Raw genomic sequence first — 27,858 nt, 5'->3', positions numbered from 1 at the left:
GCCATTCTTATTCTATTAATTCTACAAATCCTGACAAAAAATACACAGCTTTGCTAAAATAATTCTTAAAGTTTAATAATTTCTAAAGAGTACCCTAAAATCTTTAGAGCTACACCTGCAGTACAAAACTCCTCAAATATTTTAGTAAAGGATATTAAAAGAGACAGCACAGAAGCCTGGGTGTCTCTGTATATTCTGTCAAGAGCATCTACATTGATAATAATGAAATTGTAGGCAGCAACTGACGTTCTCCATGAAAGCAAGCTTCACGGATGTTGAGTTGCAAACTGGTAGCGTCGCCTTTCCTGGTATTTATCAGACTTCAGATTTGTCCATTTAGTGTCCCATCAGTTTTCTAGGATTCAGTATTGCACTTTATAGACCTATATTTAGCAGATACGGAAACAATGGAAATAATAATAAAATCTTCTCACTAGGAAAAGCTAAGTAGAATGAGGAGTCAGGTTGGAGTAGAATTCTGTGACATCATTAGTTTTGAAAAATGTTATCTGCAGTCCCATTTTCAGAAGCTACTGCCCAATATAGTACATAAAGCACAGTAGCTTCCCGTGGACAAGCTCTTACGAAGTGGTAAATCTGAAGCATTCAATTTATTCCAGTAAAAGAAAGGTTATTACTTTCCTAGTTACTGGCAGTTGCTAATATGCAAAGCTTAGCAATTCAGCTGCGTTAAGAGGATGGAAAAACCTGCTCTTTTGAAGTACTGATTATTACTGTAATGAACGGTTTGGGACTAGTGGTAGTAACCAATCCTGTAGCTGTGACAGATCGGCTACTAACCAGATGACAGAAAGGAAACTAGGAGGCCTCTCCTCTCCATACCCTGTAAAACAGAAGGTAATCTGTTAAATGGTAGCTGAAACCTAAGAATTCTTTCCTGGCTCCCAAATGTTTTAGTTTTCTCTTGTATCTAAGTAACCTGAGCTCAAAAAGCAATCTACCTAGTGCACGTCATCCCACTACAGACTTAAGAAATAGCGTCTTACAAAGGTGTTAGCACACAGAAGTAATAGAAAGGGACAAAACAGGTTGCAAAGACTGCAATAATCACGTGTGATTGTACTAATATTTTGATTAATATTACCTAGGCATTTGGGGGGAATTTTATCTACTAATGTTCTGGACACATGGCAGAATGAAGAAAGAAAGAATGTAATTCAGTTCCTTTTCTTCAGTTCTGGCAAAAATCTATTTGGCAGTCACTGAAGTGCTGTCCTCAGTGAGGACAGTGGTACCTCAAGAGATAATGTCAGGACATTGAAAGTGGCTGTAAACAGTGACATTCTTGGAGAACCAAAAGCTTTCATTGTCATTTTACAACTGTAGGTGATTTGGATTAATCTCAAACGCAGCTGCTAATACAAGAACAGCAGTTGCCAAAAGAAACCATAAAGTTGGCAAGCAAGCTGAGTATTGTGGTATGATATACAGGAATGAGAACTTCCAGGCTTGGAAAATACCATTCAAGAAAAAAATCAAAATGATTCCTGAGATCCAGTCTTTGCTGGATTGATTTGGCTTTATTGATTGATACAGATTTGGCAGCTATAGGCCAAATCTTTAAATCCACACTAGTGCTTTCTGGAGTCCATACAGGGACAGACTGTTTCTTTATTACCAGGAGCTTTGGGTACAAGCGTGGGGCAGGGAGCAAAGCGGGGGAGGTATTCACACTAGCTAACTTAAGTCATTTAAGCTGAGAACCAGGTTTCTTCATATAGTCAGTGGAGAGAGACAGGTTCTTACTCCGTCCACTGACCACACAGGAACCTAAGGCTCCTAGGTCAGCTGCCTAAAACCAGTTGCGCGTAGCTTCCTTGCCAAGTGCCCCGCAGAGTTGATTTAAACATAAACTATCTAAGTTCACAGTAAAGCTCTGCTTTGCTCTGCTGAAAAGAGGGTTGTAATTTTGATCTTTTTTCATTATTCCCTGCCACACTGAAGCTTAACTCATTCTTATGCCCCCGATGCAAACAACAGAAAGATCTGTGACATTTAGCTCCTGAACAATATATGCCAGGCTTTAAAAGATACCTCCATGAAAAAAACAAGAACGTGCAAACCAACAAAAGGTCTGCTGTACTCTTCCCCCCGCCCCAGGAATCTCAGTACTTGAGACACATTATACAAAACTCCAAATCAGAAGACGACTGTTACAAGAAACCTATTTAAGCAATTCTTCCCATAAGCTCAATAGCTTTATCAACATTTCTAAAGGTCGTATTTTTCTCTTGTTGATAAATTGTCCAGAAGCAAAAATTACAACTCGCCTTACCAATACAACTTTCACTTTTCACTTCGTATCCTGGTGGACAGATGCATCTGAATGATCCTTCCAAATTTTGACAGGTGCCAGGAGAGCAAGAGCCGGGTAGCGCCACACACTCGTTAGTATCTTAGAAAAGTAGAGGGAATCGGGAAAGGTTCAGAATTACAAAATTCTCATGGCATTGTTCTTGCAGAACATAACAGTGCTGTTCACGAAAAAGATGTTACGGTTCTTTCCTAACTTTCTTTCTCTAAGGCATTTAACTTCATAAGGATCAATAGCAGCATTCTAAAAGCCAGATACTTCTACTGTGTTTTCCTTCAAGTCGCTGACAATTTTTTAAACTCGGAAACGGAGACTGTGATCGTTTCCTTTTAGATAGAGGCTAGCAGTCACATTATTTCAGCTCGGCTTTAGCATCTCCAAGTGGCATCATACATACCAATGCAATTCTTGCCATCTAGAGTAAGTTCATATCCTTCATTACATAAGCATTTGAAGGAACCAATTTCATTGAAACACCGTCCATTTCTGCACACCTGGCCAAAGAAGGAACTGCACTCATCAATATCTGTAAAAAACAAAAAATGAAACTGCAGAAGTGAGAGTCCCTCCAAGAGTTTAACCATTAGAATGTGTAAGCAGGCTCAGTATATACAGTGTGCTATAAACACGCTCAAGTTGCAATTTATATTTCCATGGAAAAGGTAAATCTTGTAGCAACAAGGGAACAGTTGACAGCTTGTGGAAAGTAACTCTCACTCAAGTGCATTAAGGTATATGTTCTATTTAAACAACACTTTTTTATAGGGTATTACAATTTTTAAACTTGCAGCATTACCTCAGCTACTGCATCTGGAGACATTCACTTGCTGCCAAGTGACTGTGTGATACTAACTCCAGACACAGAAAACAAAATGCTACGTAGGGTGTCCTGGATTTTCTCTGCATTTTATATGCGCTCGAATTTCCCCTAGAAGTTGCTTTGTCATTTTTCAAATTTTGGAATGTCATTTGCTTTCCACAGAATGATTTTCTCACTCACAACTGTTCTACAGATGAGGTCTGAAAATGCTTACTAGTTTACAGAGTTAGTCTAATAATGCAAACGGAAAGCAAGACTGTGCAAGCAAAATTCGTATGAGAAAGTGTCAGGACAGATGAACATCAAGAAGGTTGGATGAGTATCATGGCATAAGGACAACTTACACTTTAGTGTTTTGCACTGTTTGAATTTGAAGGTTAACATCGTTTTAACTACAAAGGTTTTTAGTTCTTCATGGAAGCCTTAAGTAACAGCTACTGAACAAGACGTACCTCCTGCCTCAGCCAATACAGCAGTTCCTGTGTTACTGGTTTATTCCATAGTGCATTTCTTCTGTGCTACAGTTACACAACTACAAGTACCTCGAGAGAGTATTACACTGGGATGGGCTGCACTGCCTCTGAGTGACTGGGGTCGCTTGGAAGAAAGCTCTCCAGACTGTCAGGAGCAAGTCTGTGAGCCAGCTTGGCAAGTCTGTGGCCTCCTTGAAGGCAGAGCCTGGAGCACTGAGGTACTAGATGCTCCCAAGATAGACTGGCAGCTGTACTGCTGCACAGAGGAAACCACCCCTTTGGCAAACAGTGCATTCGTTGGGTGCAGCTTGTTTTCCTTCTTGAGCAAGTTTTGCATTTTCTCTTTCCTGGACAAGGAAAGGTCTTAAAATACTTAAGATAATGTTTTAGTTCTCTCCTGAATCAGAAAGAATCGGTGGACTGAATCAGTAGACTTTATTTTGTGTCTCTTTCTGTACCAGAAAGGAATATAATGTCTTTTTTCCTTTTGGCTGAGGCTTCACACAAAGGAGCATGAATCTCCAGAGACTTACAAGTCTGTTCTTCAGTCCAGGAAGATTTTAGTTTTCTTTATTACATGTATCCTGGAATTTAAGTTGTCCAAAACCATCAGTAGTTCTGTTGTTCTCTGCTTTAGGGGAATAGGAAATAGCAACGCCGCTCTGTAAGCAAAGTTCATCTTACGAGAGCAGGAGATTAAGGAGTTTAGTTGAGCCAGCTCTTTTGTTGCCAGTCTGCTTTCTCTGTCGTGCTGTGCATGAATCTCAAGTGATGAGGCGAAATAAATGACTTGGAATGCAGGAGGTGACACTGGCTGGGTGATACAAGGTTATGCTTATTGCCAGTGGCCTCTACAGACCACGCCAGTAGCCAGGGACTGACGGAGCTAATAGTGAGGAGATGCAGCAGTGTCAGAGGGCTCTACTGCTGCATGCTAGAATTCCCCAGGAAATCTGACACGGGTGAGGGCTGCATTAAACCATCAGGGAACAGTAAGGCTGCCCCTGTCACTGAGAGATTTAGGGTTGATACCTTTGCAAGTTGCCCAATCACAAGTATTCTGAAATGTCTACAAAAATTATAAAAATGATTAATCCCTAGGATAGGTAGCTGTATCAGTTAGTGTGCTCAATTACCTTTCTTAGTACCCTGAACTATCTTCTGTTTGAGTTTCAACTTTATATGCATCCTCCCTTGCACACCAAGACAGCAGCAATGAAAGAGAAGTTTAGATTACATCACCTACCCATACAGTCATTATTATGAGTTAATTCAAATCCTGGGTAACACAGACAGTTATATGATCCAACCGTGTTTTTACACGTTCCATTTCCACATGGATGGCGTTCACATTCATCAACATCTGCAAAGAGAAACAAAACTGTATGCTGGATCTGATTTTCCCAGGTGTGTGTTAATGTGATACCTGTGCACATGCAGACAATACTGTAAACCTCCGTCTCTCCTTTCATCTGTCACATTTTAATGCCGACTTTTACAATATTTGTGCATAAGCTCTTAAGTAAGCATAGGAAAACACTGCATATAATATTAATTTTTATCTGTATTTTAATAAAAGGTACTGCTATGTACAAAGATCAAAATAAGTGCAATGTGCAATACTGTGAGGCATTATTTCTTTTCTTTTTATTTTTCCTGCAAACACTCTTTCCCTTTTAAAGGGTGCCATGCAAGGAGTGAGTTAGTAGCAACAAGACTTGCAAATGCGCTATCAGACAACTGAAACCTGAGGGACGTATCTATGATACAGTGGTTAGTACAATGGATTGAGCATCACAGACAGGCTCGGAACTGTCTTGCGTTTTATATACACCTTTTACAATTATGCACATGAAAACCTGTTGAAAATGCATCTGTCAAGGAGTTACATGTCCCTGGTCACAGGTCAGTTCACACATGTAAATACAGTATTTTGTCAGGAGTGTATCCACAAATACAGAAACCACTAACAAGCTCTTGGATTAATCCATTTTTTTAAAAGCACTAGAATTCAGTGTTGTTTCCTGCTGTGTGTTCTAGGAATTTCTGGAGTTTCACAGGGATCTGAAAGGTATTTAGATCCCCTTTTTCCTAATTCTTGTGAACTTCCTGAAATATCTATCTATATTTATTTACAGAAAGTAAATACTTTGTTGCATGGACTGTTTTTCATAACCTATCAAGATTTGTATTTCAGACTAGAAAAACTCAATTTAGAATTATTAGAGATACTATTTTAAGTGACCATGGTCTGGAAATTTTGTACTATTAACACAAGTCACTTTTCCAAGTGTCCTCCTCAGGCAGGATGATGAGTATGATTAAGTTCAAATATGAGAACAACGAAGGCACATATAAATATGTAACAGGATGTGAAGAGGTTTTCAATGTCTGTTTAAAAAGGAAATCGAAACACACCTATATTTCTAGAGAACACTGGACTCCTCTACAGTTTAGAGCTGACATTTGTATGATTGTTATTTCAAAAAGCAAAAACATTTTTTGACTGTTTTGCTCAAACACTATTCAAAGACATTAAGAAAACTGAATTCATATATGCACCACCTTTTCCTTTTTTAAAAAAGCCTTTATAATTAAACATGAAACAGTGAAAGAAAATAACAGTGTCTGCACTTATTTCTCAGTATCATATTTACCATATCATCACTTGACTACAAAATGAGCTTATATTTAAGTTATACGTGGGACTGTTTTCTAAAATGAAAGATGAACTCAGTAAAGCTCTAAATAATTGAAAATTAGTCTTTTCTCTCCAAACTCATCCCTCCATGGTATCACCTATAAATCTCTCCTTCAAATAAGTCACTATCACTTTTTTTGTGAAAACGGAGTTAACATACTCTTTGGTAATTCGGAGCTATTCCCCAGAACACCGTGATTTTTTTCCCCCAACTGACATACTTTCCTCTAAGGACAACTTCACACACTTTCTTCATGGAAGTTCAAGAATGTACAAATCAGCCTCTTAATATCAGTATAGTCTCCTCATAAATTAATAAATTCAGATTCCTTCCACCTTTTTAGCAGAAAAGTTTTTTCTTTCCATACCCATGCACATGGTCTGATCTTGGGATGCCTTAAAACCGTTGTGACATATGCACTGATAACTTCCTTGCATGTCCACACATAAACCATGACTGCAAACATTAGGAATTTCCAGACATTCATTGCGATCTATAAGAAAAATATAAAACAGATGGTACACATTATTGACTTTTATTATTCATTTATTTTACACAAACATGTTTTTACAATCTGTTATTATTATTAAAGCCAGACTCAAAATTATCTGCAGCTAAACCTGAATCATAACAAAACTTCATTTTATAGGAACTTCTTGCCTACACACCTTGAGGTCAAAACTACTGTTAGTATTTGGTTGATACCCTCTCTTTTCTTCCCTTGAACAGAGAAACACAGCTATTAAAAAAAGCTGGTACATAAAACACACAGAAAAATGTGCAAAGCAACAGCAAATAAATGATTCTTTTGCACTTTTAAGAGAGTGAAGTATGTACTGTTGCTTATGTACAAACCAATTCAAACAGACTAGAAAAATCCACTGATTTCTTACCAACACAGGCACCATTGGGTGAAAGCTTGAAACCAGCAGCACATTCACAGCGGTAACTACCAGGACTGTTGATGCAGTCTGCATTTCTCTGACAGAGGTTATCGCCGTTACTGCACTCATCAATATCTGAAATATCCGGAGTCACACATGAATCAGAAACCACAAGATAGCTATTCCTGCCTAGAATTTTGACTGTATTTTCAGTCCTGCGTAGGACTAATCTTTGTGGGCTGTGCTCAACAAAATGAAAAGATTCTGACCTTGAGTTTCCTCTATCACAAGTGCAAACTGAAGCAAAATCAACACAATTTCATCAAAAAACATATTGTTGTTTAGGGTGAAGGAGGAAATCAAATCTTATGAATTCAACCTCCTATGCATAGTAGTCATAAAAACTTTAAAGGTCTGCCTAAAAAAAAATTTTTTTTTAATAAATTCTGTTTCCCTATGCTCTTATATATTTTAAAGAAAATAATGTTTTAAACTAAAATAGTAAGTGCACAACTTGTTAGTGTTCGCACAACTTGTTAGTGTTCTATAGCACAAATGTCAGCGCAGGACCCTTGAATACCAGTGACAAAACTTCTATTAGCTTCAGAGAAGATAAACTACTACCTTGAAATAAATTCAAGATTAGGTCATAAACAGAAAGCTGTATCGGTCAAATTCCAATTCCCCCCCGGAGTATCAAAACAGAAACACAGCACATCTCTGAATATCTGGCAATTCTTTACTTACAAAACCCAGAAGAAGACACAAGAGGCAAAAATCGAAAAAACTTTTTCCTAAAAATCTAAAAATTAAAACCGCCCCCTAAAGTAAATTTGGAGCATAAAATGGGTCCTATTTAAGGTTACCTGAAAGCAAAAGCAGTAACAATACAAAACTTTTCAAAAATCTTGTAATTATGTGTGTACACATATTAAAGATAACATCCCAAACTCATTTATAGACTTGAGCACTTGTAAGAAAACATACAGCCGCTATCTTAGGAGTCTGAAAAACAAGTGAATTAAATGTTCCTGTTCCCTTTAAGATGAACATGCTTATGGGGACTCGATAGAAAATAATGTCACTTTGAATCACCTTCACAGACCAAGAGCAGGTCATTGTAGCTGAATCCCGTGGGGCATTCACAGCGGAAGCTGCCAATCTGATTGATGCAAACACCGTTTGCACAGATTCCTGGGATTTCCTTACACTCGTCGATATCTGAAAGTGAGACGAGTTAGACAAATACACGCCTTTTTGTACTGCCTGGATGCTCAATTTCACAGTACTTAGAACCGAGTTGGAGAAGTTCCATATAACTTACTTAAATTACTTACAGGATATAAAACTAAACATATTCCCGCTATGAGAGAAAATAAATTATGTGCAGTTCAGGAGGTGATCAAAACAGAGTGATACTATATGTTAGACAAGATACAGAACTGTGTCAAGTATGCAGATAATTTCTGCAAAATTGCTAAAGCCAGAATCTTTTATATTATCCATTAAAACTCAATCCCCTGAACGAGAATGGCGGGAGAGCAAAAGTTCATAACAAGATACGGAAATCAAAAAACAAAAATCAGAGAGATTTTGAACAACGTATATTAACTTCGTTCTCACAATGTATGTCATCAATGTTTCTCCACAATGAAGTTAGAATTTTATTATATGAAATATTCATTTTAGCATTATCATACTGCAGCAAAAACTTGGGCAAAATACTTTTTTGGTGAAAATATTTAGCTAAACTTACCAACAGCTTTTCCAGTATGAATGTCAAAAGTAAAGCCAGGAATATTCCCACATATGTTCTTGAATTCCGCTAGAGCGAAACAGAGAAAAATGCATTTTTAATGATCTCCCAAGAATTGCTTGTAAGATTCCTCAGCTTTTCAACATCTACTACAAGCCGAATCTACTCAGAGGAGAAAAGCCACTGCCTCTTGCACAGATGTATTGAAAATTCAGGTTGCCAACAAATGAATGCAAATTGGAACACTAATTTGTACTCTTCTCAAATCTCTGCAGAATTTGACACAAGAGCAAATGTTTTATTTGAAAAGGCAGAACTTGAGTTTTTGTTTTAAACGGGACCCTGTAACTTCTCTTTTAATGTTTATTACTGCTTTCTAGACATCCATAAGGAGAATCTGCTGTGGCAGCTTCAGAACGGAGAACTAAATGTAACTTAACTGTACCCAGCCGCCTTTGGCAACACCGGCTCTGTTCCTGTCTGCCAAGGGCACGGCAGTTCGGGTCTTCTGACACGGGGAGCAGAAGGGAAGCTCAGCTTTAAAAAAGAGGCCTTCAGAAGAGCATTCTGCTTTAGTATCCTCATCTTAATTCTCTTTTCAAGGAAAGGTGTACAACTTCTGCTGCATTATGCGCATGGATTTACAGCACATGGAGAAGAAATCGGCTACTTTTGCACAGGTACCTTTTTCCAGCTATTACGAAATCCATTAATTATTGCAGGTTGTAAGAAATGAATAGCTACTTCTAACTAAACTAAATTGCTACAATATTTCTCATAAAGCATCTCTGTCAGTCTGAGATTTTTCTGGTAGGACAGCGTTTGCAGGAAATGAAAAAAGTGTAACACATTTGAAATACATTGAGAAATTCTGATCCAGGCAGAAATCTGAAAAATAACAGGACTATAATTATTTTTCCCTATGCTGAATTTGCAAAAATATGACTTTTGATAGCATTGTGAATTGAAATCTCACTTGTCTGAGAAGGCAAAATAATTCCAGTATATATGCAGCACCCATATGAACGAGTGGTTTAAGTATGTGCCTGCTAACATTAAACACTAAGTTGCTGTTTAACTTTTTTTTTTTTTTTTTAAAAAAAAAAAAACATACTGGCATTCAAAATCTCCAGAAAAAGTAAGTAAGTAAGTTTCTTCCAATACCAAGTTTCCATACTCTTATTAATGAAAAATTCCAAAGGTATGTGGTAGATATTTTTACCTGCAGGGCACTAAGCCAAGGTAAAATCTCCTTCTAAAGGATACTGATAGAACTTACAGAAACATCCCATTGAGCTACAGTTCCAGAAGGGCTCTGGAAGCGCAGCACCCGGACACTTCTGTGAGTGGCCTGGGTCCACTACCTGGGCTGATGAAGAGCCTGCTGAAAGTCTATATTCTGAGAGCTGCTATCCAGGGGGATGAAGTGTACGGAATCTACACCTTAACCTCACCTCTAAACTTGAAATGTAGACTAATTATTTGGCATCGTTTCCAACGCCAGAAAAAGGGAAAGAAGTTCCTTCTGTCCTCTTGCGAGTAGTTAGGGATCTTGATTAGAGCGGAGATAGCTTATTTCGCTGCTGGCTGTAGTTATGGTTTCTTGATGCTCTGCATTTTAAGGGCAGCTCTTTCAGTAGCTTGTAATTTTGTGAAGCTTAATCACTGGGGTTATAACTTAAGTAATTCTTGTCTCTCTGATACCAAATGTTTTTGTTTATTAACGTTTCAGCAAATTAGATTGATCGTTGCTCTGAATAAGATTTGGGAAAATATTTTTCCACAAGTATCTCTCTTTCTCACATTCAAAAATTCATTGTTATTTTCTATTGAAGTAGAACAAGATCCAAGATACATGAACCTCAACATTTTCTTCTTTTTTCTGTTACCCTGTTTAATGACCTTAGGGTAAGCTAGTCTCTGCCTGCTGATGTTATCCTGCGTTACAGAATATGGAGTCTTAGAGGTTCCTGCTACTGTATCATCCAGCAAGTTTCTGCTGTTTTATGCTAGCACGTGTAAGAGTTAAGGTTTTCTTTTTAGCTGTTCTTTTCTACAGGTAGATTTAAGACATTTCCTGTTGTCAGTAAATACCCACAGAAGACAGATACTAGGTAAAAAGAGGGCCTCAGGTTCTCTCCCCTGTCCCCGTGGACAATGACGATCTGCTCCTGTGATTATGCCTCAGGTCAAGTTTGGGTGGACCAAGAATAAGGTGTGAAAGATCCAGTCCTTCTTTTGACCTATTTCTGTCTCTATGTCATGCTACCTACCTAGTTCATGCATTCCATTTAATGGAGTTCTTTCATTTTCTTTCAATTATACCACACTGAAAAACAACTAAGCATGAATTACATCATAATGCCCTTATACACTGGGCCAAACTAATAATATGCAAACACTTCAGAGATTTGCCTTCTGAAAGTCTGACTTTGCAACCACGACTTAAAAAATATATTTCTAAATACAATGCACTTATCACTGTATCATTTTTACAGCACAAAAGGATGATATAACAGGATCATATAACAGGTCCTATAACAGGAAAAAAACTTCCTGAGAGTTCAAGCACTCCCAAAATAATCAAACCCCAAAGAAGTTCTACAAACATTTGGTCAGTTCTCAGCTGCAAAGTGCGTTTCTCCACTCCTTATGGTGGAAAAAAAATGAAGAAAGAATTATTATTTTTGATTATTTAAGGCTTGTCTGAAAATGAATATGACCTATATAATGTGTAGAACTAAAGTCATCAAACAGTAATTAATTGTTAAACATAGATTTACAAAAGGAAGAGAGAACACTGTTCACAAAGAAGAATGCAAATGCCCAGGCATGTGAAGTTCGTACAGAGGAACAATATACTTCTCATTAGAGCAGAATAATGCTTTTAATGAGCTACGGGGCTCACTCTGGCAAGCTGGTTAAGGTCAGTGTATCATAACCCCTAGTCTGTGATGTGCAGCCTCCATCCAGACTTCAGAACTTACTGCTTATACTATGTAACTGCAGCTATTCAACCATTTACGCTTGGAATTTGTGTTTGATCCCTCACACAATCTCTTCTCATAGTGAAAGAGGTTCAACGATGTTTCCAAATATAGTAAAGGCCTTTAAAAGAGAAGAGCTAACAAGGCAAAACTCAACAGTAAATATTTTAACCCTGTAACTGCTTGCAGATTGCCCAAGTGGAATTGTTTCCACACATTTTTAAGAGTTGCACAAGTTTCTGAGAACTTCAGTACTACCAACTTGAAAGGAGAATTCCACTCAAGAACATTAATTGCGTGAATCCCTGCTATTACATTGCTGTATTTTTCTCAATGAGTTGTCATCATGATGACAATTTCATGGCACAGAGTAAAATGACTGTGAGAAAAGATTCTATGAGCTCTCTGTGACAGCAATCATGTATTTCCTCCCTCAAGCTTATTTCCATCTTCCATTCCTGACTGCCAGCGACATTCCTTCCTTCTCCCTACTCCTACTTAAGGAAAGAAAGGAAAAGGATATTTTCTTTTCAGTCTCATTTTCCTCTTCCTAATTACTTGTAGGGGACACTGTTTCCTAAATTATCTGCCATTTCCCTTACGTCGACAGGATAAATCAGGCAGAACAAAAGGAAGACCTTAGTTACACTAGCAGCACAATGATGCAGCAGCAGAGCTATGGGTTTAGTGGCAATTAGCCTGGGGCAAAGTCAGTTGCACAGTAAAATGTATTTGCACTGAACAGTTATTTCATTTAGGCACCTTTGCTATTTTACAAATGGGCGAGAAATACTGTTGGATTTCAAAGTTCACCAACTTTGTTCCTGATGACGATTCTCCTGAGTTGAGTTTATCGACTCTCTAGGGTGCTTCATTCCAGGCAATACACTCCACAAACACTAACTGACAGATGACTGGTTACCATATTATTTTCTCTTCCCTTACAAAAGGGAAGTTTTACTTTCCTTTACGTGTCTCTGCTTACTGAGCAGTTCATCATCCTGAGCAGAGGAAATGCAAAAGCAACTGAGCAGATCAGTCAGATGTGGGGCATGACTGAAGCTCTAGAGCAGCAACGCACTGGGTAATGAAACAGTCTTTTGCTCTGACAGAGACTGGTTTGCTCTGACACTAGAAACATATCCCCAGCTGAGCACTTACCAAATTATACTTTCCTAAATCAATCATCCTGTAAGACACACCAGCCAGCACACATCTCTTCTCAAGTCTGAATCATCCACTGTTATCACCAGGTGACTGCTTTTCCAAAAACCTCCAGTTGATGGCTTTAGAGATGGGAGTTTTGCAGTCATGTATTCAGAAGACTTGCTTACGGTCCACTGTTAACACTGTAGCGGCTCCTACTTAAACACTGCAGGAGTGGAAGAAACACCTATTCCTAACACTACAATAGCAGAATGTAGCACAGCATGCCAGATTAATCCAGCCAGTGACAGACAGTGAGGTACTGTCACTCTGCTTCGGGACTACAGCAAAGGTATTGTTCTGGGGCTGAAATTTTAGCTTCAGTTAACATGTCAAAGGAGTACATGAGCGAGAAAGTAACCAAATGGGATGATTATGGTAGGTTTTACCTGTTCCTGGAGTTGGACATGGCTCACAAGGCTTGTTCCAGGCTTTGCCAACATTGTACGTGCAGCAACACATTCTCTTGGTGACGTTGAAGGGCAGTTCATTCTCACAGGAGGTTCCATTATAGCTTCTGTAGCAAAAGCTCTTTCTCATGTCTAGATGTGAGGTAAGAATGACTTAAAAAGTAACCAGCACACTCACCTACGTAAATATTAATCCCCTTACTGACCTAGACACTGATTCATTAACTGGCTTCTGAATGCACCCTTGAGCATGTGCACAGATGCATTTAAAAACAATGTAAAGATTGAAGTCATCTACTCTCTTTGTATTAGATCTACGTAAAATATTTGTCATTTTGCATTGAAAGACATAAAGAGGGAAAAAAAATCCCCCCGAAAACAGAGACAAAATGAGGATGCTCACCAGATCCATTTGTCTAACAAGCCAAAGCATTTGAACATGGCTGGTGAAACTGAAAAACTGCTTCTGAGTTCTGTTACAGAGTAAGAGCAATAAACACTGCCCATCAGCCATTGGGATCTCTTCCCCTGACTATGTGGCACAACTGTCTGGAAGTTAAACAACAACAAGAACTTCAACTTATCAAGAATGTGAATATCTGCAAGTCCAATGTTTGGACAACACACTTAAAGTCTTTAAGACTTCAAAATCAGCCTTGTCAGAAGGGAAATCTTAAGCACAGAGTTTGGCCCCAAAACAGTCTATCCAAAGTCTATCTCCAAAGCAGACTAATCTAGCAAATAAAATATTTTGCATACCCATGCAGTTATGTCCTCCGTTCACCTGCATGTATTCAGGTGGACAAATGCAGGTATAGTTCCCCAAGGTATTGTAGCAGGTCCCAGGGCCACAGACACCAGGATGCGCAACACACTCATCAATATCTATAGACCAAGTAAAAGCAGTATAGTTAACAAAATGACAGGAGGACCGACCTCTAGTAAATATTTCTGAGAAGTATACCTCAAGATAACAAAAATGTTTCATTTATTGGATAGTTTGGAATTTACAGCTCAGATTTGAGTTAAGTAGCTACTGTAATAGCTGTTGATAAGTGGTATTAGCCCAAACTGAGTTCAGTCTGTGCAAGAAAACACACCCAATTAAAGTTGCTGAAGGTACCAGCGAAACTGGGGCATCTTGTGGCCCATCAGCTCCAAAGAAGATACTGTCTCAGTAGGGCACTCTTCCCACAGGAATGTCACTGTCACTTTTCAGTTCTGTTAATGTGTTCTCTGCTCCACTAAGAAAATGGTCGGCTTTTCTTTTAAAACTCTCTTAAAAATTCACTAGCACTTCCCATACTAGAAGCAAAATATATGTGTGTTTTAAATACATTACTTAGAAATACTCAAGCTTAGTAACTACATAAACATGCTACTCTAGTCCTGGTCCTTCTTTTTGCAATTTTTTGGCACATGAGCCCCCCTCCCCCAATTTATAAACAATTTAAATGCAAATCCAGTTTTGTCTGTCTTCTTCACCAAAGCTTAGTAAGGCTGCAGAATTCACACACACTGTTTTGAAAGACAAATGGCTTTCCATTCTTAATTCATTTTGGCAGAAAGAAGACTTATGACATTCTAAAATAACTTGTTTACTAGTTCCATTTTCTGGGTCTAACATTCACGACAATTCTCAAAGAGAAGACAGAAATTACACACACTCACTTTAAAGCACACTACGTAACCTAAGCTGCTACTCTGAACTGCCATAGAGAGGACAGCTGCTCTCATTTACAACAGCAGAAGCCTCATGAAACTAGCAGGCAATATTAGGTGTTGAGATGAGAACCCAGAAATCATGAATACCCATCTTAACGTAACTGAATATACCTACTTCAGCTCTAGTATATAGAAATAAATACTAGTATGTTCAAATGTAACTTTTCAAGGTTTATCTAAATCATGCCACTAATGCTAAAGACTAATGATTTTAGAGATAATTTTAGAAAAGAGTGGAGGTACTATATCCATTTTGTGGATTTAAGGCTAAAGAAGTCGTATTTTTCAGAGTAACTGCACTGCGTTAGAGAAGAAATCTTTAAGGCACTCAACCTTCACAGATTCTTGTCTCTTCACTGAGGTAGTAGCCTTTTGGACATTCACACTGGAAGCTGCCAAAAGTATTGATGCAATTTCCACCTTGGCAGAGACCTGGCAACTCCTGACATTCATCAATGTCTGAAAAACAGAGAAAAAGATGTATTTTCATTCCAGAACGAAGAGAAACAAGACACTTTAAGTACTCCCCTGAATTCTTACCAACTAGCATCTTCTGTCACATGTATTTTTTTGCCTCTAAATTGCAGATCATAAAAGTATGGATGAGATGTTCATTCTGTATCATTCAATCTGCTTTTCTTGAGCACATTTCAGCTTGATAAGCACAGAGTTCAACTTCCAGTACTGTTTACAGAAATTTGGCATCTAATTTCTCATTCCTGCACGCTCACTGGAACCAGAGATTTTTTTGTCCAACGAATATTTCCTGAAACTTAAGCCTTCCATTGATAAGCTATAATTTTCATAAATTATTTATTCTTCAGGGGCCAATTTCAAAGGTCAATTCAAGTAAGGAGGCACACAAAAGGTACGCAGCAGCTTATTTTCCTACTGAAATATTTTTGGGCTTTTCAAGGTTCTTCTACAATACTCCTTTTCATCATGTTGTTTAATTCACCTTAATATGGGGGTTTCGCTTTGCAGTAAATGTAACAACATTTTCATAATTTACTTTCTGTGTAGACCTTTCCAAAGATAGCACTTTGTTTATTGCCAATCATCATTTAGGATGGAACTCACCTTCTAAAATAATAGTGATAGGATTTGGTCTAAATCCTTCCCCTCCTGGGCAAAGAGTATTATATTCCGCTGACGTAAAATATAACAAAAGAGAGAATATTAGTTATGTGAAGAATAAAATGCTAATAATAGGAACACATTTTCAGAAATTCAAATTGTGTTTTTAATGCTTCTTTTTTCATACACTCATTGGCTTTCTATGCTCATTAGCCTATTCAAAGTGCATAAAGAAAGTTCATTAACCTCTGCAGAAAATAAAGGTAAGACTGAGAGCCCTGCTTAAAAGAATACCATAACCGGGAATATTCCCATAGGAAAGGGGAATGGTGCTTTCTGCATATTGTGCCTGTATAAAGGCATTTTTATACCCTCCACTTTGGGTTTTGATTACTTTTTTAATATAAAATCTCTTTCTACAATATATGAGCATTAAAATTGGAATTCGTGCTCTTATGACATTATTAAACACAACATGCTTAAAATTTCTGTTGCATTATTCATTCAAAGAACTTCAAATGTCTACAGAGGTGGTAAGTATCACTAGGTGACATTTTTGAAAGTACTTAAGAGTGATTTAGAAATAGTTACCCAAAGATATTAACTCTCCTTTGTGAACTGCTACAGTTCTCTAGATTAAAGGCATGACTCAAGTTTCTAAGCATGATTAATTTATTTCTCTACCAACACAGAGCTGATAAATAAAAATTCCTAACAGATGCATGTGCTCTACTCAGATTCCTAAAGCACATCAGCACTTAAAAAAAAATCAGCATTTTTTTTTAAGAGAGAAAAGTAAAGCCAAGCAAAGTAAAACAACGTGCCGAAGGCTACCCAGAGTGCTGGGCCCCGGTCCGATGGGAAGCACCTTCTAAAGCTCCCACTGGTTTCAATAGTGTGAGAATAGGCTCCAAGTCAGTCACAGAAGACTGAAGTCCATATCCTCTGCATCCCCCTCTAACAGCTGTGCCAGCACACAACCTTGTGAAGTAATTCATCAGTTCCTTTAGCGATAAATTTATAGTAATACAGTAAAAGCTTTCAAATACTTTTTCATTTCTTGTTAGCATTTTCTATATAAGGGAGAAAAAAGGGAAGAGGAACATTTCCTTACTGCTGTTTACAGGGGGACAAGTCTCACAGGGGTTTCCCCATGCCTTTCCCAAAGAGCAGCAGCATGAGGAACGACTGACTCCAACTCCAATTTCTGTATTGCAAGATAGGCTGCCATCTCCTCGTGGGCCATACTTCAGGTAGCAATTGCCAACACGATTATCTACACATAAAAGACACGGGATTACACAGCTGTACTCAATGGTCTGGACACAGGAACATCAAACATTCATACTGAAGTTCCACATCTGAAAGCGGGAAACCAAGATTACATCATTCTTTTTAAGTCACTGGCAAGCTGAAAATGCTCACATATGCTGATGCTTACTGATTTTGAAAAATGTCAGGGTGAAGCCACAGCCTCCGTCTCCTAAGCAGCTAGAAAACAGTTTAAAGCATTTTAAGGAGTCTCACCATACTCTAATGTAGCACTTTTACTCTTCCCAATCTTTTAATCCAAAAAATATCAGATATCTTGCTGTGGCTATCTGTTAGCCATTCTTTTCCATCCTGTTTGTGACTAGGCTATGACTTCCATCAGGAATTTAAAAATATTTTTCTGTAGAATTACAGAATGAAATCCCATCTACCAAGTAACTAGAAGAGTTCTTCCACATTCAAAGAAATTCTCCAAAAATTATCAGTACCAAAACAAATGATCTAAATGACCAAAATGTGCAGTAGCTTTGAGGAAATTTTGTTTATTAGTTCACTCAAACTGTAATTCAGTCATTTAGACAACTGCTGGCATTAGTCGAATGAGCAGGGAATTTACTAAGAGAGGTAAAGCTAGGAATTTCCTGCTGCACAGATTCCCTTCATTCTTTATAAACGGAAAACAACCAGTAGTGAGTTCTAAATGCAAGAAAGGAGATGATAAATAGTCAACTATTATAATATTATACCAGTTAAATAAGAGAAATACTAATTTCTTTAATATTAACTTTTTAATTTTAAAGAGCATGTCTACGAAATAACTTGCTATTGAAGGATGCCTCTGCAGAAGAGTAGAAACTAACTCTAGAAAAACTTGGTATATTTTTTGTTTAAAAGCCTAAGTATTTTTCTGCATATTTTCTTCAAAACTGTTTCTGTTAATGGTATCGCTAGGAAACTTAAAAATGATTTTTTGGATGATTTCACAAGAGGCCAAGAATTATCACATTTTTAACTTATGGCCTGCAGCAAAGACTAGACACTACAACCTTAGAATTTTACACAGAATTTTACACAGAATAAGATGAACAGACTATGATAAATATGGGTATTGCATACTTTTGAAATCCCCAGAGCTTTACAAATGACTAGACATAACATGGCCTTTTAAATTATGCAATTATGCTGATGTTTGGGATATCTCCCTCCCAAAAAAAAAAACCCCACTCTGGATTACTAAGAATTGGTTGTTCTCAAGTTCTACCACTTTAGCTTTAGTTAGTTAAGCAAGTATGGCAAAAAAGCCAACTTCAAATAAATTTTCATACTGAATTTTTGATCTATACACCCTTGAAATCAATCAATAAGAGATCTTGAGAGATCTTCAAACTTCCCCCAAAATTTAAACATATTCAAATTTAAGCACTAATAGACAAGTTTGGGTGAAGTTTTCTGCACCATTTTAAGAGCATATTAGCTCTGTAGTAGAGATTACAAAACAGTAGCACATTCTTCATATTCTATGCCCCAGATGCTCTACAGCAAATTTCAGTATCTCAACATAAATGGTCACTGAGTTAGAGCTAAAACACTCGGTTAAGAATTGAGTGGCAAAGCACGAGTACCTATTTTGTACCTCTGAGCTTCTGATAGAAAAGAAAAAGCTTCAAGCAGGATATCTTACACTCCCTAGAGGCAAGATTTGCCTGACATCATTGACCAGGATATATTAGACTTGTAGTCTTCTTTCTTTTTCTTTTTTTCAGATTACTGGTAATAATTACAAATTTTACAATTTGTTAAGGCTGAAAAATAATACGGTGTTACAAGAAGGTAACACAAACTTTTTGTTTGTTTGTTTTTTAAACAGCCCCCCCCCCCCCCCCCCCGTTCTCATTGGGGACTTCAGCTGAAATAACCCAAATGTGGTTATTCTGCAAATACCCACCTCCTCTTGCTCTCAGAGGAACAGCATGCTCCTCTCCATTTGCGATAGCACAAGACATCTGCCTTTTTAAGAGAAGCCAGGAAGAGATTGGGCTTCATTCTCCTTGAGAAAAGTGAAAACCAATGACCATTTAGGAAGATGGCTTCAGCCTAAGACCTCAGGCCCATTAAAAGCAATAGGAGATGATAGTCATTGGAAAGAAGGCAAAGCATGAAATTCTTGAGCAGAATATTGATACCGAGTCTGTCATGGGTTTTAGGTTTCAGTTTGCTCTTCGCATGAACTGTCCCATGTTCTTCTCTGCCAAGGACAATATTTCTGTTACTTCTGAGAGGAACTGGAATTTAAATTCCTCCTCCTTGTTTGCTCAAGTATGCAAGAGAGAGTGCTGTTGACGAGAACCAGGAGCTGCTGTCCTCTGTGAGAAGTTTCTGGAACATTTTTTTCAGTACAATTTGTGCATCTCAGAAGCAAGAAACTTTCTTTTCTCTTGGTGAGGCCTACTGGCCTCTGCATTTTATTTTCCACGTGACTATAGGCTTACAGTGAAAACTGTGTAAGGTTTTACCATGTTCCCACTGTGTTCATGGGCAAAGGAATGAGTTCCACTAACATTACATTTATACAGCATTGTTGTAGCCAGCTCTAAAAGTACACCTACATTAACGATACAGCGTGTGGGAAGAACTGTTGGTGCTATGAGTTTGCTTTCATGCAAACTGGCTTTGCTTGGAGTCGAAGTACACACTGCATACATCTCCCTCCTGCCAGAAGCAAGGCTGAATTTGCGCTCTGGTGCACCACCTACAGCACCCTGCTTGCCCTGGGAACTGGCACTCAACCTGTCAGCGTTTAGGACCAGCAAGTGGCACAAATTTCATTGCCAGTAAAGATGCAATTTGGACTTGCAGTCCTGAAACTGCAATGGATCATAAGCAAACTGAACGACAGACCTCTTTGGACTGCCTAAGTCAGCAGACACTAACCCATACCACCTCTAGAAATGAGTACAGCTGCATTGGAATGGCATTGGCCTCAGCATGCCCATTTCCCATACTCTCTCTCTCTATTGCTGGTGAAAAACAAAACAGTTTTTTTGTAGAGCAGACAGAGCTCTTTAATGTTTCCTCTGGAGAGAAATGCAGAATGGTCTAAGATGCTTTCCTTTCTTATTAAAGGTCAAACACTATTCTCAATAGTTTGACCCTTTCTCATTAAACATTTTTTTCTTCGAAGAAGGAGCTCCCTCTGTCATTTGGGATTCTAGAGTTGCTAGATTTACCCTTGGGAGGGTTCCCCCTCCACTGTGGGGTGCTTTCTCGAAGAAACCTGGGACCCCTGCCCAAAACGTCTTTAGGGCAGCTGGTCCCAAAGAAGAGTTCCAACTCAAACTCTCATTATTTAGCAGAACAGAAGTCAGCTTCCAGTAGGAAAATCCACTCTCATAAGCTTCTTTCAAGCTAACTTAAAACCTTGGTCGTGGTTCAGGACTTGCAAGACTGAGCAGACACAGCAGCTGGTAGGAAAGAATCAGGATTTGAGCATTACATGATGCCGAAGTGGAGCCCAAGAGGCAGGATTTCAGGCAAAGCGAATGCTTAAGTCAGACTGCAATCATAGGAGAAAGTTATTGAGGCAGGTATTTTCAGAAGAGTCTATGGGAGATAGAAACAGATTTCCAGTTCAATGGGAATCGATTACATAACAACTTCTTTAAAAATTTCAGCTTAAAATTTTAGAATAAATTGCTCAAGACTGTGGAAGTCTGAAAGTCTCAAATGGGACTTTCTTCTAGCATTCATAGAAGCAACAGAGAATATACCAAGACAGAAAACAGAGAAATACAGAAAAGATGAACAGTAAAATCTGTTCTGAAGGATTTTTTTCCCACAAATGCTTTGTTTAGAATATACTTATTTGCCATCACACTATAGTAATATTGTAAACATTTAGAAAATGGACAAAGATCTAAGCACAAACTTAGCAGCACCTGAGCCTTCCAAGACAATAAAATAAAAAGGCTGTTTTCCAAGTAAAGTAACACACAAAGGGTCAAACAAAGCATTATAGTTGAGTCATAGCCCCTCTTCTCAACTCTCCCTTCCCCAAGACAGACCGTCTGCTAGCATATACTGTAATCACATGATAGCCCTTCTACCTCAAGTGACAAGGGTAAAAAAGTAATGAAAATTCATTTTAAGCCTAAGTAAGCCAGAGGGAATTACGTAAACTACAGTGAACTGCATCTTTTGCAGCTCATTTCCAGCCAAACAGCTGCTAGAACAGTTTTAATTCAAGCTTAGATTTAAGCTAAACAGTGAGCAAAACACTGACCATCTATCTCAGGAAAAGTATAAATCAGTCTGGGATTTAAAAATTCAGTTACTAAAATGCAAATTGTTGACTGTCAGGAGAATGGAACCAGTAACACAAATAACATGCTTGGGCAAAGAAAAGAAAGATGTATTTTAAAGGAAATAAAAATGCCATTAAGCAGTTAAAATGACTAAATCCATCTCTCAACAACTATACAACAGCATATGCAGCATGTGGAAATGTAATTCTTGAATCCTGCTATCCTCATTTGCATCAATATGGTCCCCCTGGCTTTGAAAAAAGGCCAAATTATCCATGTCTAATACATCTAGTATCCACCCAACAGGTTTCTTCATGCGATTTCTATAGTAATACCTCAGGTAGCTTTCACTTACCCACACAACCCACTCCAGTGGGATTCAGCTGGAAATCTGGAGGGCAATTACATTCATACCTCCCAGGAGTATTTACACAGAGACCATTAACGCAGTTAATGGGATCAGCACATTCATCGATATCTAAAATAGGAAGACTACATTTATAAATCTGTTCGCTGGACAGGAGAGAGGAATCGTTTTACTTTTCAGGACAAAATGTGCAAGAATATTTCAAATGCAAGTTATTTCTAGTTGAAATTGAAGAAAAGAAGCACTAACAATTTATCAAACATTTAGGAATAACCTTTATACAACTACAAATCTAAGAAACCATTATCTTCATTCCATTCTTTACTCCAAACCATACAATTGCAAACATTGCTTGTTTAGTGGAGAAAGAATGTCGTAAGAGAACAAAAGGTACATTTTTATGAACTAATTACAATTAGCATATTGAAGTCTTGATGTATTTCTGAACAGAAGAAACTTACCTGTACAGTTTCCCCCAGTTCTATCTAGTTCATAGCCATCATCACAGATACAATGAAACATTCCTGGTAGGTTATTGCAGGTACCAAATACACATATATTCTGAAAGGAGCATTCATCGATATCTGAAGGAATATATCAAGAACAGTAAGTTGCATACTGTTACCATAAAATATTATTATAGTGTGTTGTATTGCTAAGTGCAAATAAAGACACGTAACTCTCAAAACCCCCATCAGATGTAACATCTGTGAATAATCACTAGTTTTTGTTTAGAAAGTTGTAGTCGGGGATTTGTGAGGTATTCTTAATGCTATTTATTACATATTCCTGTTTTACCTGATGTAATAAACTTTACCTGATACAAAAAACATTTCATAATTTGTATTTAATATGCAAAGTAACAATAAGAAAACTGAATTCTCAGAACTCCAAATGAAGCTGAAACAAAAAGCCAAGTCCCTTTCAAAACATGCATTAAGCAGAACGAGCATAACAAACTATAACAGTCACTTGCTAGCTCAGTTTGCGATGCTTATTAGTAAAACCATGTAAGATTTTAAAAACACTACTCCTAGGGAAAAGACGTGTATTTAGAAGGAGGAGATGGATTAGGTGTTCTCAGTTACTTGTATCTCCTTGGAAAGGGAATATAGGTGAAGGGAATAGGGAGAATAAGAATTACCTGTGATTTTACCAAGCCTGCATTGAAAGAACTTGTATAAAGAATGGATAAGCTAGGGTAAATCAGTGCTACATTTATGTATATCTTTTGTGGTTTAACTGTATGGGATGCTAAGCAAAAAGTATCCCAGTACAAAAACACAGTGGTGCAACACTGATATGTTGTTTTGTACCGTTGTGCAAAATGCACGTAAAGGACTGGCTGTAGGCTTGTGAAACCCGAAGATGAAATAAAATTGAAAGATGCTGACAGATGGTGACCAAATAATATAAAAAAAATAATTACCTTTTCAACTACAGCGCTAGAGGGGAGGTAAAACATAACAGGACAGAGTGAAAACTCATGCATTCAGAGACAAACTATATATGACTTCAGGTTGAAGGTAAGTAACGTAAGAAGAAAACGGTTTGGAGGTACTATCTGACTGCAAGATCTGTAAGCTGCCAAAATAAAGCAGCCATATAAAAGTCTAATGCAATTTCAGCACGCCTTCATGACCTTTTTTTAGAAGAGACGGGAAAGAATTAGTGCCTTAGTGCCGTTTTACCAAGCACAGATAAAACTTCATTTGAAATACAGTGTACAGCTCTCTGTTCAAGAATGATGAACTAAAATTAGAACAACTGTAGAAAATGGGATATTAAAATGATTAGAGTAATGAAATTCCTGCTGTGAGCTTGGCTTGCTTGCCCTAACCAAAGCTTGTGAAGTGACAAAATGCCTCTTTATAGCAACACTACAAGAATTGGTAACTCTCAGGGAAGGAGGCCAATAATTATTTGAGTAAAGGGAAAATAAAATTTAAGATAAGAGCCAATTGTCCTGAATAAATTTAAAGTGGAAATTAGAGGAAAATTTTTAAGTACCTGTGGAGTACAGCCGTGGAATGACCTCCAAATCAGGTCATCAACATAAATAGTGTTAAGATGATGCTTTATAAATTTATGGAAAGGATTGTACCATTGAGAAGCTAGTGTACTAAAATTCCAAGGACATTTCCAAAGAACCAGATCATTAATTACATTATAATTGTTGTATGAATTCCAAGGTTTGGCTTTTATTCCCTCATTGCAAAAATCAGCCCAGGAGTCATCACTTAATATATTCACTTTTCTTTTTTAAATATATGCTGGTACTCAGCACCTAAGTCTTCTAGTTTTCCTAGAGCACAATTTAATCTACAGAATGCTTTCAGATTTCTGTCAAAATCACAGCAACATACCAAGGTTTTTTCCCCAAATTCTCTAATTTATTTTTCAGAGCATCATGGACCAACTGAAAAACTGAATGTTGGTTCACTGCTGTCCCAAGAATTAGAATCTTTTCTTTTCCCAAAATACTGATTGACTGATATGTTTTGGGGGTTTTTTATTTATTGGCATGATCATAAAATGGCTAAGTGACCTGTACAGAGAAATTCACTAAATCAGACAATTAACCTGATGACTGCAATAGATCTGACTGAAGGACTTGCACAGCTGCTTTTTCAGAAGCTTCTGCAATTCTGCTACTCTTAGAAAGCTGGTTCAAACATGCATGTTTGTTTGAACATGCCAAGTTATAAACTAAATTTTAGAAAATACATTCTGCAATCTGTTTTCAATGTCTCATCAAGAATTTAAATTTCCTAAGAGGTTATGAGGTTTCCATCATTAAAGATGAAGTAAACTAAAAACTGCAATATCAGTTTAAAAAGACTTAGTTTAAAATGCAATTGTCTTTACAAAAATAAGACAATAAGAACATAATAGGAAACAAAACCTGAACTGCACTAAAAAGAGCATCATTCCTTCTCTGCTTCAGATGATCCAGTTAAATAATGAGAGAAAAAGGATGATGATGATAAAAGCTCAAGTATACTTTTTAAGGAGTGTTACAAACTCATTAGATACAGCAGTGATTTGCCTACTTCCAATTTCCTGAAAATATTTATTTAAAAATTAGGTCACTTGATGCAGTTTATATTTCCTAAGTAAACTCATTAAATAAAACAGTGATGAGGACAGTATTTTCCACACACTAGTCACTGGTGACAAAAATAAGAGAAATGGTTAAAAAAACAAAATTATTGAGCCAAACCTCTGCTCTGGGATTTTTGGACCAAGGCCAGGAAAACTTCATAAAGAGATGAAAGCTACCTTCAACATAATTCACACTGCAAAATAATCCTTGCTTGAAGAAATTACTTTTATATGTGAAGCATGTGCTGAGTATTCTGCTTCCAGGTTGACATCCTTCCAACACTTCTTGTGGTTTCCTTTACAGCAGCCAATCCAAACTCAGAAAGTACTGGTGACTTACCTTGGCAAGATTTGCTGTCCGAAGCTGGAGTGAATCCCATCTCACACTCACAACGGTATGCACCAGGGACATTCAAACACTGTCCATTTTCACACAAATTAACATTTTCTGCACACTCATCAACATCTACAAGAGAGAGAAATGTTTTCAACACTATATATTTTACTAGCAAAATATAGTTATCTTTATCCTGCCATTCAAATCAACACTACTGGTAAGTACTGCTGATACAAAACAAAATACAATAAATACTATACACTTGAAGATGGAATAAATTGAAAGAATACAGAAAAACAAATATTATGTCATTTCCAAAATAACTCATTTTACCCTGTTAAGACTCCTTACTTTTTCTTTCCATCAATAGATTACAAAAATTTTGAGTCAATGTCAATGCAAGGTTTTCAGATTCACAAATGTTAGCTTTGATAAATAAATTTGAATATTTTGCTTACAAAGTCAAAACTTTCTTTACGGTACAAACTGCTATGCTGCTCTGATATAAAACATAATAAAAAGGCACATTTTCTGATATAAACCATGTGTAGAAAATTATTTATTATATAATACTGCTTGAGGCTCTTATCAACATTACATGTACAAATACTATTTGCACTCTGCTAGATCTTCTTTTAGTATGACCAAAAGAGATTTTTATTTAATGTATTTCTGAAATCATTTCTTTGAACATAAATTCTTCAAAACGGCGTGGCTTGTTTAGAGTTTTCTAAGTTTTCTGACAGCTATAAAAAGCAGAACGAATAGGGAAGGGATGTTACATTGTGGTCATCAAAAATACTCGTAATTTTGTCAAATATACTTCTAATAGTCCAAAAACAGTATTCAGAAGTAGTATTCAATATGTTTTCTTCATGTCATTACTCAATGCCTACTATACAATCTGACTTTTTTAAAATAGTTTTGAGGGGGGATCTTATCAATGTGTGTAAGTATCTGAAGGGTGGGTGTCAAGGGGATGGGGACAAACTCTTTTCAATAGTTCCATGCGACAGGACTAGAGGCAATAGGCACAAACTGAACCACAGCAAGTTCCACCTGAATGTGAGGAAGAACTTTACTATGAGAGTGACAAAGCCCTGGCACAGGTTGCCCAGAGAGGTTGTGGAGTCTCCTTCTCTGGAGATACTCAAAACCTGCCTGGACGCAATCCTATCTAACACGCTCTAGGTGACCCTGCTTGAGCTGGGAGGTTGGACTAGATGATCTCCAGAGGTCCCTTCTAACCTTACCAAAAAAAAGTAGAAGATGATCTGAAAACAGTGTGTGTCAATAGCAGGGATGAAAGTTCTTGTTTATTAATCTCCCAAAATACATAAGCAAACAATATTTGAAGATCCTATTTCTGCATTAAAATATTGACATTACTAATCAGAGAGAAGATTGTGTCTATTTACGACATAAATTAATTGTGATCTAAAATTTGCTAGTTAGCCAAGTGCAATGAAATTACTCCATAGGTATTTTGATATCACCCCTCCAAACCCTCAAATGTACTGTCTACGTAAGAGAACAAATTAGAAATCAACAGCAGAGATATTGTAGCATCTGTGCTCCACAAGTGATAAAAAAACCCCACTGTAATTCAGTGCACAAGCATTTATGTCTTATATAAACTGGTATAATCCTTTACACTTCAGGTTAATTTGAATTGCTTGCTGTGCGCTAAAGAAAATTCATTCTTAAATAGCGAACAGCTACCACCAAATTTAAGTGCAGAGATAAAGCAAAATATTTTCAACTGTATATTTTTTAAAAATACTATGTTAATGATTAAAATCTGTTCTAAGTAGCATAGTGAGAGGAAAATAGACGCTGACTTCCCCACCAAAACCAGACCTAGTCTACAAGACAAAGAGCTAGACTGAAAGCAGTATATGCACCAGCTGACTGGGGAGAAGAGGAGGAGGAAGGAGCAGACGGGAGCTTTACCAACATACCAACCCAATCTGTCATACAAATCAAAAGAGGTGTCAGGTGCCTTCATTAGTATTTTCATAGCTTATAGGAAGAATCCTTATCTTGAAAGATACTCTGACCATTTTTCTCTTGCACTTTGGAGTTAATCTAACTTTGTGAA

At 37.4% G+C, this 27,858-nt stretch overlaps 1 protein-coding gene across 1 annotated transcript in view; it reads right to left on the bottom strand.

Moving 5' to 3' along the window:
- Positions 1-27,858, bottom strand: part of FBN2 (fibrillin 2) — a 180,226-nt gene that overhangs the window by 21,188 nt on the left and 131,180 nt on the right. The window contains exons 34-48 of the mRNA XM_062599002.1: positions 25,761-25,886; positions 22,777-22,899; positions 22,304-22,426; positions 17,490-17,651; positions 16,379-16,447; positions 15,632-15,757; positions 14,333-14,458; positions 13,553-13,705; positions 8,971-9,039; positions 8,310-8,435; positions 7,224-7,349; positions 6,698-6,823; positions 4,875-4,991; positions 2,733-2,861; positions 2,297-2,416 (exon numbers count right to left, since the gene is read on the bottom strand). Coding sequence (XP_062454986.1) covers positions 2,297-2,416; positions 2,733-2,861; positions 4,875-4,991; positions 6,698-6,823; positions 7,224-7,349; positions 8,310-8,435; positions 8,971-9,039; positions 13,553-13,705; positions 14,333-14,458; positions 15,632-15,757; positions 16,379-16,447; positions 17,490-17,651; positions 22,304-22,426; positions 22,777-22,899; positions 25,761-25,886 — 1,821 coding nt within the window. The remainder of the gene's footprint in view (positions 1-2,296; positions 2,417-2,732; positions 2,862-4,874; positions 4,992-6,697; positions 6,824-7,223; positions 7,350-8,309; positions 8,436-8,970; positions 9,040-13,552; positions 13,706-14,332; positions 14,459-15,631; positions 15,758-16,378; positions 16,448-17,489; positions 17,652-22,303; positions 22,427-22,776; positions 22,900-25,760; positions 25,887-27,858) is intronic.

This window comes from Rhea pennata, chromosome Z (assembly GCF_028389875.1).
Source record: "Rhea pennata isolate bPtePen1 chromosome Z, bPtePen1.pri, whole genome shotgun sequence".
Taxonomy (NCBI): domain Eukaryota; kingdom Metazoa; phylum Chordata; class Aves; order Rheiformes; family Rheidae; genus Rhea; species Rhea pennata.
This window is presented reverse-complemented; position numbering and strand designations above follow the sequence as displayed.